The 16098-nt window shown below is 34.4% G+C and overlaps 1 protein-coding gene across 11 annotated transcripts in view; it reads right to left on the bottom strand.

The window, feature by feature from the left end:
- The window catches only part of KIF21A (kinesin family member 21A), a 134213-nt gene that overhangs the window by 31149 nt on the left and 86966 nt on the right, over positions 1–16098 (bottom strand). For 6 of the 11 annotated variants that reach the window (XM_053921624.1, XM_053921625.1, XM_053921629.1 and 3 more), the window contains exons 12-24: positions 14782–14820; positions 10699–10789; positions 10169–10286; positions 9582–9770; positions 8961–9160; positions 7744–7851; positions 4547–4615; positions 4234–4451; positions 3934–4087; positions 3234–3428; positions 2726–2827; positions 1560–1725; positions 1061–1081 (exon numbers count right to left, since the gene is read on the bottom strand). In XM_053921624.1, coding sequence (XP_053777599.1) covers positions 1061–1081; positions 1560–1725; positions 2726–2827; positions 3234–3428; positions 3934–4087; positions 4234–4451; positions 4547–4615; positions 7744–7851; positions 8961–9160; positions 9582–9770; positions 10169–10286; positions 10699–10789; positions 14782–14820 — 1670 coding nt within the window. The remainder of the gene's footprint in view (positions 1–1060; positions 1082–1559; positions 1726–2725; positions 2828–3233; positions 3429–3933; positions 4088–4233; positions 4452–4546; positions 4616–7743; positions 7852–8960; positions 9161–9581; positions 9771–10168; positions 10287–10698; positions 10790–14781; positions 14821–16098) is intronic. The other 5 variants (XM_053921628.1, XM_053921635.2, XM_053921630.2 and 2 more) reach the window with 3 other exon arrangements.

Raw genomic sequence — 16098 nt, 5'->3', positions numbered from 1 at the left:
TAAAAATAGTAGCCTTTCCATATCTGTAGTATGCCGTTCATCTCAAAACTACTACTTTGAGATTAACATGAAGTATAAATATTGTAAAAATCACATAGCTTATGTATTTTATTTGTATAACATCATTTAAAATAAATTCAGGTTCATACATTATGTTTATTCTGGTGACACAGAGAAGTAATTGCACTTAATCTTTCAGGTATATTTCTCTTCTTTAGGCAAAAGCAACTAGAAACTTTGACAGCTATATGATTGGGGAAAAAAAAGTTCAAACCAGATTGTGAAATAATTTTAATTAAATAAAAACTCCTCCAAAATAATCATTCAGAAAAACCGCAAGTAATAAAGTTGCCCCGACGCTCCTGGTCCTCTGCGTGTATAATCACTAAGAGGAGCAAAGCTGTTGCCAGTGGGTGTGTGTAGTTCACTGAATGCTGTCGTGGCAGGAGGAGGAGATTCAAAATCTATACACAATGATCACTAAAGCCTCTACTAACTTAAAAATGTTATGATTTTATGTATTGTTTCAATCTCTTCATATAAAATCCCTGGATGGGTTTATTCTATTTACAATATTAAAATATATGTGGCTTAATTTTATAAAAATTAAGAATAGCTGAGAATCTAGCCAACATATACCAAAGACAAATATATACCAAAGGTATATACCAAAGAAAGTTATTTATGAGGTTAAAACAACAGATGTAAGTTAACAGAGATATTTAAAAATAAAACAGAAATATATACTCCATTTTTTTCCTACAAGAAAGAGAAAGAAGGGCATACAAAACTGGAGCCACAATTGCAGTTCAAATAATAAAAGAAAAAATTAACTACAGCATACTTCTTTAAATACCTTAAAACTTTTTAAAATCAAGAATGCATAAGAAAGACAAAAGACTTAGTATGTTTTGGTCGTGGATACATTTCAAAGAGATCATGCAAAAAAAACAGTGGTTGGCAATAAACATTTTAAAAATAAGATGTACCACAATTAGTGGACATGAACAATTAGTAATTCATGCAGCTGTACAATACACAGAAAGCTAAACATACTTACCTAATGGTACGCTATCTAGATCTGTGTAAATAACAGCAAAAAGGAAACAAAAAGCAATACTCCAATCAAAACAGATCCAATGTTAAGAACTCCCACATAAAACAAGACTATAGTACCACTTATAAGATATGTAGAATAGATGCCATAACAAAAACATTAATTTTTCAAGTAGGTAGGTATGCAGAGTCAAGTAATGACAGTTGGCTAATAGTATAAATAATTTAAATAACCAATTCAGAAACTTGATTGATCTTCTTTATCCATAAAAACTAACTGCTTAGTAATGTTAATTAAGCCTTTTTAAGTTGGTAATCACTTCTTGGAATGACAATAATTAACCCCCCAAATTTATACATGCATTAAAGAAGGAATAATTAATAAAAGCATAAGTAAATATAGCATCTATTCAGTCAAGCTATTGGGGAAAGAGGTACAGTACAGCATACTGAAAGAGCAAAGCTACCACACAATTCACTTAACTACAACTTAGTCCAATTACCTTGTAAAGCGTGGCCTAGTAAAGCATCTAGCTCAGGATTCAACTCTGCTTTCTCTTTCAACATATGGAATAAGAGTTGGTTTTGTGTCGCACTGGTTATTTCAGTTTGTTTAAGCCGACCTTCAAGTACTTTAATTTGCGCCTCTTTCTGGGCTGCCTGAAGACCCTGTAACAACCAAAAACATAAATAAAATTGTCTTAGGTCATACAAAACCGAATCCACCATACAAAAATCTGTATCAAACAGCAAATGCATGTGATACATGGGACATCAGAGAGACCTCGATTCATCTCAGCTCCTCTGCTTACTTAGCTTGGTGACCTTGAGCAAGTTGCCCAACCTTCCCGACTCTTAGTTTTCTTACGTGCAAAATGATATGAATAATACCTATTTCCTAGCCCTTGTGAATTAAGTAAGAGAACATCATAAAAGGTCTAGGCACAACCCCAACATGAGAAAAAAATGAGTCAGGAATTATTCCCTTCAACATTTAGGCAGAAGTTTCTTATAGGTAACAGATTAATGCTTTCACATTCCAAGAAGATAGGAATGCAACTGTAGTTTTTCCTTTCTGAATTTTTTTTTCTGAGCTGTAAAGAATCAGAGACATGGAAATAAATAATAAACTGACAGTAACCAGAGGGAAGGGAGGAGGGGGGATAATGGGGGGGGGGAAAGGGGAAAGGTCAAGTCAAGGAACAAGTATAAAGGACCCATGGACAAAGACGACAGGGGGAGGGGATTGAAAGTGGGAGGTGGGGGGTAGGTAGGCCAGGGGAGAGTAATGGGGGTGGGAAATAGGGATAACTGTAATTTAACAACAATAAAAAAAATTTTTTAAAAGAATCAGTGTATAACCCAAGTTATGATACCAAATTTGTTTCTATCCCAAGAGATTTTTCTTTTAACTTTTTCCTTTGTTAGAGCACAGGAGGAGCTAATTATCCTCTAAGTTGTTTTTCTGTTCTAATATACAAACACAGTAGATGACAAGTTAATGAACTTGATCTAAATATTGCAAACAACTCTAAAGAAAGGTAAAGGGAACACTTTCTAATTAAAAAGAAGCTTCCTTATCACAAAGGAAAGGGTCACTGGAGAAAGATAAACAAAACTACAATGAATTAATGAAAACTTAGGTTTTCAAAAACAGTGTGGACCTTACCTTATTGATGCCCATTGACAGGAAGTGGCCCAGCAGGTACCGGGCTTCGGTGAGCGTGCAAGCATTAATGACCGCAGTGACATCCAGTGTTTCTCCTTCTTCCTGCGTCAAACCAGCACATGATGTAACATTACTTTGAGCTAACTGAATTTAAACAAAAGGCAAAGCCTACTGTTTCATGTGTTTATTTGATAGTTTTAGGTTAGCCACCGAGACTCCTCAGAATAATGTAAAAAATTCCTACACCAAGAAATATACAGTCTAGTTGAAAAGATAAGACATATTTGAATTTAACGTGGGTTAAAAATGTCTTTTACAAGTAATAAATAATATTACAAAGTGAGCAGAGCTATCTGAATAGCAGGCAGGGAGGGAGTGGTATACATATAAACCCTAAGAATCATATTAATTCAAAAAAAGAAAATCCCTTCATATACAAATTCAAAATCTTTTTAATAATCAAAAATACTTTTTGGTACGGCATTAAACATTTTTTTATATTACAAACCTTTGCTTCTTCCATCTGCATGATGTTGGCTTGACAATCAGAAATACTGTCATTGATGTAATCTATGTTAGCAATTAATGACTCCATCTCCTCACTGATGTTAACCACATTTTTATCTTCCTCTCCACTCTCCTTCACCATCTTTTCCCTTCTTCTTGAAAGCTTCTCTCTTCTTTTTGTGAGTTCTTCCCGTTGCTATTGAGAAAACAAGTTGGATTTTAAGAAATCATATTTATGTAGGACTTGAGAACATTATGCCAAGTGAAACAAGTGAGTCGCAGAGCGACACATACTGAAGGGTGCCACGTAAGTGAGGTGTGTGAGAGTCAGGCGCATAGAAGCAGTGCGAGTCTGGCTGCCAGGGGCTGAGACAGGAGGAATTGGAGAGTTGCTGTGCAATGGGGATAAAGTTTCCGTTTTCGAGGCAAGTAAGTTCTAAAGATCTGTTGTACGACATTGTCCTTATTTTTAACAATACTGTGCTGTACACTAAAAACGTGTTAAGAGTATAGATCTCATGTTACCTGTTAGCGCAATTTTTTTAAAAATGATGTTCTTCTATTCATACACAATGTAATCAAAGCTCATGGGGAAAAAAATAAACCTTGGTAAGTGTTAAATTTACCCAGGGAACAAATTTGAAAAGCTAAAAGTTAAGAGCCAGCTAAAGGACAGCATGTCTACTTCCTGTTTTGCACACCTTGAGAAGTCGATTCATATCAGCCTCCATATTGGAAATGGTCATTTTCTGCATGATGATGTCTGTGACCCTGCGCTCCAGGAGCTGCCACTTCATGCGTGCCGTCTTGGAAGTAAACACGCGGCCGGTCAGTCCCTTCCTCTGGTATCTTTTTCTACAATCATATAAAGACAGACAGGCATAATTACTTATGTGCTTATTTGATTGTGCCCTGGAAAATATGCTGCTTTTCATTTAATCCAACATTCAGGAATAATGCCACAAAGATTGTGTGAGGAGCAACAGAAGACTCGTGTTGACCTGGTTCCGTTTGTCGTGGGCACTGTCGGTAAGGCCTGCACTCTTGCCACAGGAATTCTCATTTTCTGCGGAGCTCCTGCCCTTGATGCATCGGTTTCTACAGCAGCTGCACTGGAACCCGCGTCCTGAACAGGGGTGTCAGATGAGCTCAGCTTCCGAGTGACTTTCCCGGCCACTTTATCTGACATGGGTCTTACTTGCCGACGAAGAGCTGTCACCTGCAATAGCAACAGAGATTGACTCATTCTCTTAGTCTATAGAAATACATAATTTATCTCAAAGCCAGAATATTTCCTCCAAATGGACAACTTGCCTCTTCGGTTTTGCGACGAAGAACCACTTCCTGGTTTCTTTTTTGGGCTTCCAGAAGTCTAAGTTGATGCTATAAAATAATATTGAGTAAGTTAAAAATAGCAAACTGGAAGATACAATACTTCCTACACCTACATTAACACATCTCCCATCCTGCTGGGAACTATAAGAGTTTTAGCAAACTCTAAACTCACAACAGCCTTGCATCCATTATTACAGATACGGATATTTTATTCCAATAAACACAAATGCACATTGATATAGCCATTTGTCTCTGAAAAATGAAAGGCTATCTCTGTGACACATTTTTTTGGCAGTTGATCAAGTTGGTGTTTTTATTAATCTTGCTACATACTGTTTAAACAAGACACATCTATTAAATACATAGGACATGAAAGAGTTGACTGTAAGAATAAAATAAATATGCCAGAGATGCTGAGCAAACCACAAGAAGTCTATAACATTCAACAAAGGAAAAACAGAATTAGGGTTAAAGAGGGTAAGTTCTTTTTTTTATTGTTGTTCAATTACAGTTGTCCCCATTTCCCCCCAGGACTCTCCCCTGCACTACCCCACCTCCCACAGTCAATCCTCCCGCCGTTGTCTTTGTCCAGGGGTCCTTTATACATGTTCCTTGACTGGACCCTTCCTCTTCTTTCCCCTGTTATCTCCCTCTGTGACACATACTTTTACTTAACATACGCTTATGTAGTGCTTACTGTATACGAGTACTTTTCTAAGTGCTTTATGTATATTCTCATGTCATTTCTGTTACACATTTTGTTCTGCTGGCTGAGGCACACACAGGAAGAAATACAACTTAGGATATTTTCAGTAGACATACCTTACAATAGACACAATAATTACAAAATCTGTTTTAAATATGGGGAGAACATAAAGTAATTGTAATAACTTCAAGAGTGTTGGCTAACTTGACAATAAAACATGTTAGTATTGGATATCAGTTTGTTTCTAGCTACTCTCCATCACACAGACAATTATGGGTCACTTTAAGCCATTTCATAGGGCTATACTTCAGGGAAGAGTTTTGGATGAAAAATCCTAATTCTGGTTCTGTAATTTATTCAATTCTATGGTCTGGCACAGTCCTATGTCATCAGAGGAGAATTCTTAGAGATAAGAATTCTATCTTATCACTGCCATATCTTATTGTCTACAATAATGATTGACATAGAAGCAAAGTTTATACATCTTTTTTAAATGAATAAATTACCAAAACTTAAAATTAACATATAGTTTGAAACTTGTTAAATTTCTTCCTATTAAAATTCAAATCTCATGCTCAGTCCTATATTTTGTATGGTATACAACATGAATACGACAAGAAACAATTTGGAAAGTAAGCCAATATGCACACAAAACAGCACAAAAAAGGGAAAGAAGTCTGAATTTAGTTTTGCATGTGATTAGACAACCTCACATCTTTATAATAGAACAGTATATCATATATGATCATATGTTGCAGATAAGTGGTCAAAGAGTTATTTGCTCGATATTGATATCCCTATAGCTCATATGAATTAGTAATAAATAAATAAAAAGCATATATTATCAAGTAGTTGTTCCCGTCATACAAGAGTTTTCACTAAAAACAAAATAAATAGTGAAAAAATGTAAATAACCCAAAGGCCTGTCAGTTGAGGAATGGGTAAACAATATGTGCTCTATCCATACATCATAAAAAAGAATGAACTACCCGTACATGCTTGAAAACATCACGCTAACTGAAAGCCAGAAACAAAATGTGTTACTCTATTTAGAGACGAAATGTCCAGACTAGACAAACCCATAGGGATAACGAGGATGAGTGGTTGTCAGGGGCCAGGAAGAGGGTAGAATGGGGAGTGACTGCTAAGGATATAAGGTTTCCTTCTGGAGTGATAAAAATGTTCTGAAATTAGATGTTGGTGATTGTTGCACAATTTTGTGAATATATTAAAAATTTGAATTGTATAGTTCAAAAGAGTAAATATTATCTCAATTAAAAAAACAGCAGATAGGATAAAAAGAATATGTTATAATGTCCTTCTACTTAATTTCATTAATAAAATAGTATAAACAAGGTCTAAAATGCCTAGGAATTGAAAGTGACAAGATATACTGATTATTAAAATATACTGATATGCTGAAAAAAATAAACAAAGGCATAAATATGGGAATCATCTGGTTAAAATATCTACTTTTCTACTTTAATACACTGTCTTCTCTACCTCCTTAAATTTCCTCTTTACCTCCCAAAGTATCTTTCTATTTTCTGAAAGATACTTTATATCCATGTTTTGTCCAGGGAGGATTTAGAAAATGCTGAGGAAAAAAAAGGAACAAAGCTAAAACCTAGCCAACAATGAGGAAAAGAAGGTGATGACCTTTCTTTTAAGGAAAAAAGTCATAAATGAATTAACTATGAAGTCAAACATTTGGAAAGAAGAAAAACCAAATCAACCATAACCTATAACCCTAACAGAACAACAGTTAGTTAGCTTGTTGAGATATATCCTTCCAAATTTTTCCTCATTCTAATCAAGCATATGTATTTTAAATGCCACTTTATACTTAATGTTAAATCAGTCCTTTTTCACTTTACTGTGCAGTTATCAAACCCTAATTTTTAATGGATAACAACCTATTAAATGAGATGGACTATAATTTACTTATATATTCCCCCTACTGTTAAGCATCTTGTTTGTTTTCACCTTTTGCACTATTACAAATAACTCCAAAGTAAAAATTTTAGCAACATAATAATTTTTCTTATTTTAGAATATTTTCTTAGTCTGTGTTCACGGAAGTAGAATTCTTGAGTAAAGAATGTGAACATTTTTCATATGTTTCATATAAAGCCTCCTCCAGTGAAGCCTGGTTATTACTCCAGGAACATTTCTAAGACTCTCTAGTGAGGAAACTGTCTTTGGGACCATCCTTAAATTACTCTTATCTCCCAAGAGATAACCAGCTGTTCTATGCCATTTTCATCCATCTCATCATGTAGGAAATACAATTTATAATAATACTAGTGTTTTGCATAAACTTTTATGCACAATATACACTCTATAAAATTAATGCTTATTGTCCCTAGCCTGTCTTTAATAGTTACAGTTACCAGAAAATTTTCTTCCATGTATTAAACAATTTTGTTCAATGTACAACATTCATATGTAACTGAGAAAGCCCACTCACATCTCTTTTACGTTGATCTTTTTTCAACTGAGCAATCTCTCTGTTTCTTCTAGACTCTGTCAATCTGGCTTTTTCTTGTTCCTCTTTCATTTGTTTCATTAGGCGAACCTACAAAATAAGGTAAATACCCTGTTGGAATCACCCCACACAAAATTCATTGAATAAACCACATGTATGGAAATTAGTCTTGAGACTTCTGAAATTTAACATGGAAATGTGGAGTTTTGCTGCATTTCAAATGGTCAATTCTTGTTTTTGTGGAATTAATACATTTCTATTTCTAATACCTATACAAGATGTTTCTATCAAGTTGCTTAGTGCTCTATGCATTATACATTCAGTGTACAGTTGTTCTATGAGTGAATTTTTGATACTTATTACTAGTAGTTGTGTGACCTTGAATGAGTTACTTAACCTCTTTAGGTTTTGGTTTTCTAACACACAAAATGGAGATAATAGTTCTATGGCACTGAACTATTAGGAGAATTCAATGAGTTAATATTTGTGCAGTGCTTACAACATTGCCAGGCATACAGTAATCACCTAATTATTTTGGCTATTGTTGTCATTAGCAAATACACAACATAATAACTGACTTTCTTAATCATTTCTGCATTTGCTATTTTAAGGAAACAACACTGATTTTTATGCCAAATGTTAATAACTGATCCCACAACAAAACCAGTTAACGGATCAAGATTCATGTACTCTCTTCAGTCAAGAGAAGAAACTTTGTGCTTTTCTATGCATGGGGATGATAAACAATAATTCAAAATAGTTATCTCTCGGGGAAAGACAAAGATAATCAGAAAGGGATATAAAGGAGGCTTTGAGTCTATCTGTAATGTTTAATATAGATAGTAATGTTTAAACTAGATAGTGGATATAGTGTTCATTATGGAATTACCTATGCTTTTTGCATGTTTGAAATATTTTTTATTTTTGTTAGGCTTATGTAAGAGTCTTAAGAGGAGAAATGTCCGTCAAAGTCCAAGAAGCCCTGCTGACCCCATGCTTTCCAGCTACTCCAAAGAAAGGCTTTAAGGCTCTGCTAATGGATGACGACAGGAAACAACTTCGAATTGCCCGAGGAAGTGCGTCATCCGTAAGACAGGGCTACCTTTTATTGAATATGGAAAAAACCACAATAATTTTTTTTGTCCCAAATGACTCAAGCATCTTCAGCGTCAGACTTAAATGGACAATATAATCGATACCTTTGTTTTCTTCATTTCCATCACATCCTGCTGCAATTTCTTCAATTGCTTTTCATATTGAGACTGATTTTTAAGCAACCTCGCATGCTCTTTCTGGGCTGCCTGAAGTCTCTGCAGTTCTTTATTCATGGCTTGGAGTTTCTTTTCATATTCGGACTTAACTTTTTTGGCCTTTTCTTCTGAGTAAGATTCCACTGAGCCTAAATGTCAAAGAATATTTGGATTTGGTTTTTTGAGACACAGATTTTTATTTCACAGACTTAGAACTTATGACCTTTGAGAAGAACTACCTCCCAAACACAAACCAGGGTGTCTCTGAATCACTTTCTCTATTACCTACTCTTAACTTGTTTAAAAATTATTGAAGTCTTCTTAATTTAGAAAATGTTTCCAGCATAAATCAGACACATTCAAACAATTAACCACAACTTCAGAAAAAATAATTAAATAGCCTAGACAGGTACCAGCATGAAATAAACAAAATAAACAACATTTAATATCTAGACACATTCACATTTTATCTGACTTCTAATATATTTTTTCCTCTAAAGAAAGAAACTATAAAAATTCAATTTTAATGATGTAGTTTGGACTTTAATTTGAATTAAATATAATTCTTACCTAAGTTTTGAAGCACCTGGTCTCTCTCAAGCTGAGTGTCCCGAATTTTATGTTGCAGCATCATTAGCTTCTCTTCATATTGCTTTTTCAACGTCTGCAGTCTTTTCTGACTGTTTTCTAGCTCATCAATCAGCTTCTGCTTGATTGCAATTTCACACGTAATGTTTGCTAAGTCTGCTTGATAATTGGCTATTTATAAAAGAAGAAAATAAAAACACTAGGATGGGTCAAAATATTATAATTCTATCTCTCAAGCAAGTGCGTGAAAACTGTAATCTCCATCCAGGGATTTACTTAGGAGTTATTTAAAAACTGTTCTAGATAAAACAAAACTAAAATAGGTGAATGAGATAAAGAGTGTTCACATGGATCAGGGACAACAGATACTATTTGTACTAAATAGGAGTGGAAATCACACAATGACTGAATCCAATTAGGGCAGAAACATGAGCCTTGAAGGGCATCACAGGTCAGCAGTTATAAAAGCTGTTTTCATCAAGGAGGAAGTAGAAAATGCCAAGACTTTTCTGTCATGTTTTAAACAAGTTCCCAAATGAATTTTTGTCCTTGTACCAAAGTGCAAGTACCTTTTTCATCTGATTCAGAATCTGATTCGTCAGAGCTTTCACCCCCTTCCATGTCATCTTCTTCTTCCTCTTCTTCCTCTTCCTCATCGTCATGATCACTCACTTCTTGATTTTCTTCCTACAATGTGGTGTGTGGCCATTAATAGCACAGTTCTGGCAAAGCAAACTGGTCACCTCATTAAGAGACTACTGGGGTATGAAGCACAGAAGTTCAAAAATTTCACTTTTCATCAGTTCAAAAATCATTCCATGACTTTAAGGTTATTTACTTAACAATTTTGTCTTAATTCAGAGTACTTTATCTCTTGTAGTATTCTATCCCCCCCCAAAGCTTTCACAATGCACAAAAATGTAAGTTGCCAATACTTATAACTCACCTATCTAAAAAAAGGAGGTTCTCAAGAAAACAGTTTAAAATGGATGCATGATAACCATTTTCCTTTTCTGCATCTAAGTTAGCATAGCTATCAGCAGCCAAGGACAACCTAATCTAGGGAATAAAACTTACAAGTTCATTTCCCCATACTCACCACTTCTAATTCATTGTTTTCTTTTTCTGAAATACCCTTTTCTTCTTTCTTCTCTTGGTCAGTGTCTGCATTATCCTCTTTACCAGCCACACTTTTAAAAAAGGGGGTGAAAAAAGTATGGTATTAAAGTTGAGAGAAAAATATTTCACTTTTTTCTTTCAGATTTTTAAAAATCATCAGTTATTTTGGAAAACAAACTAGAAGAGTTGACTATTTAACTGACCAAAATTATCATGTCTGATGCTTTGGAGGAAAACAGAAATTGCTATTCAACCAACAATATAGTGATTTATACTAATGAAGGAACAACTTATTTCCAGAAACACTGAGGAAGAGATTATACCCTGGAGCGTGAGACCTGATGAGACAGCTAAGAACTAGTCACAGAAACAGCCAATTAACTAGAATGTAAGCAATTTAAATTCAGAGACATCAAAATAAATTTTTTCCATCTAAGTATATAAAAATTTTCTCATCTAAATACAAAGATATAGAAACTGAATTTTTATTGATGTCCTAATAGATTTAAGAATAAATTTAAAGATCCAGAATAAATCTGCCACAGTACATTTGTCCACACTGACTGCACCCAGCTAGGTGTCCAGGCCTCCTCCAGGAATAGCACACGATGCTTTCTTCCCAGGCCATACCTACAGCACAGGTGTGTTTCTGATAACCCGACAGAAATGGGTCTTTGCACATCCACACTGTCTGAAGTTCAGCCTGACCTCTGCGTGAACAGGACATTTCAGGGTCTGCCACAAGATTTTCCATCCAAACAGGCCTAATCTTCAGTTACTGAGTACTAACAGCTCTTAACTGCCCGCACACATTAATGTCTTTTAATGTTAAAACTAAACTAGGTCAGCCCTGGTGGCCCTGAGAAAAAGACAGAAGACTCTATAGTGAGCAAAGTTCTTAAATCATTTGACCCTTTTAGAGGTTAGCAAGCATAATCAATTAGGCACAGAAGTTATACTTCTATACACTAGACTCATACATTTAACCAGGTAAGTAATATTAAGAAAAGTGAACTTTAAATGAATCTGCATGTGGAAAATTTACTCTGGTGCTGTAGTAACATTTTCAAATTATTAAGAACAAAAGGAATACTTGAATAAGGCAATATTCTCCAAACAAAATCCCTTGTAGAATGAGTTTAAAAACTCTATCATAATAACTTTATAACAACTACCATTTCTTTCAGATATTCTGCTGCCTTAAATAACTGCCTTAATGAATGGATTTATTTTTAGAGTCTAGACTAAAGTTTTAAACTTACTTAGTCTCTGTTATTATCATTTTTGAACTCTAATGTTTATAGGTCCCAGTTCTCACCGGTACCTTCATACTCACACAAGATAAATTATAAACACTTTTCCTTTATATGTATTTTTCAGGGTTCTTAACTTATGTTTATTTATGGACTACCTCTTTAATTCCTCTCTTCCCCACTAGACTGTAAGCCTCACGAGGGCAGGGGTCACGTCTGTTTGGCTCAGTATGACATTCCCAGCACACAGAGGATGTGCATAATAAATGTGCAGTAAGTGTCAAAAACATGAATCCCTATGACTGCACATAAGCACCTCTGTTTGGCACCTATGCTGGAGTTCAGTAGTGTTGAAAGACGCATAAAGAAGGATGGAAGATAACATCTCTACAGTGAGGAGAAACTAGCAGTAGGAATATCAGTAAAACAATCTTAACTGGAGAGGAATCAAGTAAATTTTAATACGGTTCCATGAGTGTTATTAAATCATTTTGCTAGAGGAAAATACTGGATATACTGAATGCCTGTCTTACATCATTTGTACTATAGTAGTGCTGTTAATTTTCCACCCTCACACAATTCAAGCTGAAAATCTAGAGAGAAACTCCCCCTTCATCCAGTCATTCCATTCAAAGGTCAGTACCATACACTCAAACAGCGCCATGCTTGAGATACAGGACGAAGGTTAAGGACTAAGAAAGGAGAATGTGTTAGGAAGGATACCTCCCATCAGCACTCCCCATTCCCTCTCCTACTCGGTCTCCCTTCCTCACCTGCAGCATATAATTTTGCTTTTATTGGTTCCTTCATTACTTCAAATTCTAACCCAAATCCTTTTTCCCTCGGGTTTACACCCATAAAACTACTTTATTCCAGATCCTTGACCCAACACACCCTCTTTCCCCCTCCATTATCCAGTTAAACAAATGTTCCTTTTTACTTGACATACAGTTAGCTCACGTTATAAGCTGTCTGTGGCAATTCTGATGCAGAAAAATCAGTAGTTGTAACTTTACATTATTAATTGACCTTTACAAATCACTTAAAGCTTAAGCTTTTAAAATACACATTGATAGTTTATAAGTATTGTACTTCAAATATTCAAGTTTTCCTCAATAAACTGGGGCAAACTGATATAGAAAATAACTAGCTAAGAAGCAATTAAAGATACCTAAGCCTGCACTTTATACAGAATCAGAATCTTGGAGTTGGGAGGGACACTAGTGTTCATGTGGTTTAACCCTCTAACATTTCACAACCAGTGTCAACATTTCTGCTAACAACCAAAAAAGAAACTGTGGCCTGGGTAAATTAATCTATTCAAGAGGGCCAAAACCAGGTACCAAGACCCCCAGGCCAGTATTCTAGAATCTGGCACCTGAAGTTCAGCCCAACAGATAGGGAAGCATCAGCATCATCCAGCAGCCTGTTAGATATGCAGAACCTCAGGCTCCACCTCAGTCCTACTCAATCAGAATCTTCACTTTATCAAATTCCCCTGGAGACCTGTATGCACATTCATGTTTGGGAAGCCCTGTCCTAGAATATCGAACTGCTCTGCTTTTGCTATCCTTTAGCGATGATTCAAAAGTTGGAAGCAAACTATCCACTAAGTACATTTAAAGGACTTAAATATTTTAAGGTGGGAAAATTTTTCCACATACTACTTTAACTACATATATTATTTTTAAAAGTAGAAAAAATTTCACATTTTTATGCCTTTAATTCCAATGATAAACATAATGTTCTAGATGTATACAAATCAAGTGACTGAGTATAACTCATGGACAATTAGAATTGTACTATAATTACAGAATTATAGAACTAGAAACTTTAGAATACTATATAATATATAGAGTATAATTGTGAGATGTAATTATTAAATAATTTCAAGAAATTATAATGTTTAAGCTTTCATATTTAAGATATTAGTTTACCTAATTTTTGCATAGTAAATGTTCTCAAAAAGCTTATTTTAAGAGAGAAATTTCTAAAGTGGTGCTTCAAAATACACAAATACTATTAAAACTAGTTTATTTTCTTAATAACTTTGATTATATAATATAGAGATTTGTTTAGCAAAATCTATGCAGAGAAATTCTTCTAGGAAGTAAAATACCACTCGACCCCAATTTAAATAACCATAATTCTGAATGAGTAAAAACATAAATGGTTATTATGTAGAGAAATGTGCTTCTACATTCTGCTCAAATTTCAAATGGAAAAACAGATCCCTTGTTTCTGATGCTCACTTCAAATACATTTTAAAACACTTGTTTTCCTAATTCAACCTTAAAGATGCTTTGTAAATCTTATCTGTAGTAAGGCCACAGTTTCCTTTTGCTTTGTTGCCATATTAATATTGTTTTTCAACAAAGATTATACCAAATAGGAAGAGGAGAGAGCCCACCCATGACTTAGCATGGGCTGCACCAAAATGTCAACTCCCACCCAACTGACAATTGCCAGTCTGCTCACAAGTTTCTGAAAGATGCATTCTGAACGTCAAATGAGGACTGGGGTCATTTTTAGCCTAAAAAAGGTAAGTCACCTTCATAATTATGATAGTTGACTCTGAAATCACATGAAATTGCCTGAATTTTAACTCATATAACTAGTCAGGGTTTTCTACTTAAAAACTATTTTCAAAATATATTTGGTATTTTTAATTTTACAAAATCATCATTACTTTTAGGAGCACCAAGCTAATCTAATCGGAAACAATCTATAATTCTATAACACATTTCCTTTTGAATGGCAACTAAGTATTTAAATGACATTTTAATTAAAAACCTGGGAAATATTCCAACCTTCTTTCTTCTCGATTGCTTTCCTCAAGTTTCTGTAGCCTTCAAAATCAGGAGGCACAGTATTGGAAGGCCAAGCCAATGAAGGACAAACCAGACAGTAAAAAGCGAGAGTGATAAGAAGGTAAAAATGAAACATGAGCTTGAAGACTTTAAAATAAATTTTAAAAGATATCATCAAAGGACAATACACAGTAAAAAGGCAATACATTTTGTATGAATAAAAAGTAAGTAGAAAAACAAGCAGCATTATATCTAAGAAGACTATATAGACTATCAGTTGAAATTACTTAGCAATAAAATGTAAAGTCTCAACTTATATAAGTAGTAGGAGTGTCAAATGCCATTTCTTTTTTAAATCAGAAATGGATCAATTTTCTCAGTTTCCCACAAAGACCTACTTTCAACAATATCCTCTGCCTTTTAGACCTTTACAAAAGACCTTTTCATGGCATCATTAAAGAACTTCAAACAGTAATGCCTTTATACCAGAATATGAAATTACCATTAATGCTACATACTAGAATATGACTTTTAAAACTTTTTTCTATATTAATATACCTGTGAACTACATGAAAAAATACTATTTCAAAATTATACATGAAATGGTATTATAGTCAAATGAATATGATGTCAGTGAAAAACTGTAATTTTATCAATTGAAAATTAAAACCTTACAATATCACTGTACTAATATTAAAAATTATCAGAAGGACAGCTAAGGCAAAGGTGGCAATAAAATGGGAAATGTAGTACTTTCCATTAGTAAGATTATATTTTAATTAAAAGTATTAAAAAAAAGTATTAAAAAACTTTATGTACTTAAAGGCTTTGAAATAAATTTGAGGAATACTGACTATGCAGAACTGGGCATCTTTACTCAATGGAATGTACTGAATACCAACATTTGTCATGTAGACAAAAAGACAGATGTGCTAGGCTCTGAAGAAGCATATAGCAATTTTGATACAGCCCACTTCTGCTCAGAATTTCAAAAATGTTTTCCAGAATCATCAATATTTTAAAATTAAGAGACTGAGTCTTAGATATGAATTATTTTATCAAGTCAGTTCTCATTTTAATTTTGTAACAATATGTGCTCACATATGATTTTTATTTGCTGGCCTGTGATTGTTTTTCTTGCAGACTTTCATAGTGCTATTACAAGAAGAGACTAGCACTCTTTCTGAGAAACATAGTCCACAGAGTGATGCTCACCAGGGATCAAAGGTGCAGCACAATGGCTGAAAAACCAAAGTAAAGCCGTCGCCTAAAAAATCTGTGTTTCTAGAGTTTCAACCTGACACCACTAAATACAAA

This window comes from Desmodus rotundus, chromosome 3 (assembly GCF_022682495.2).
Source record: "Desmodus rotundus isolate HL8 chromosome 3, HLdesRot8A.1, whole genome shotgun sequence".
NCBI lineage: Eukaryota > Metazoa > Chordata > Mammalia > Chiroptera > Phyllostomidae > Desmodus > Desmodus rotundus.
The sequence above is the reverse complement of the archived record's forward strand: the minus strand, read 5'-3'. Positions and strand labels throughout refer to the sequence as shown.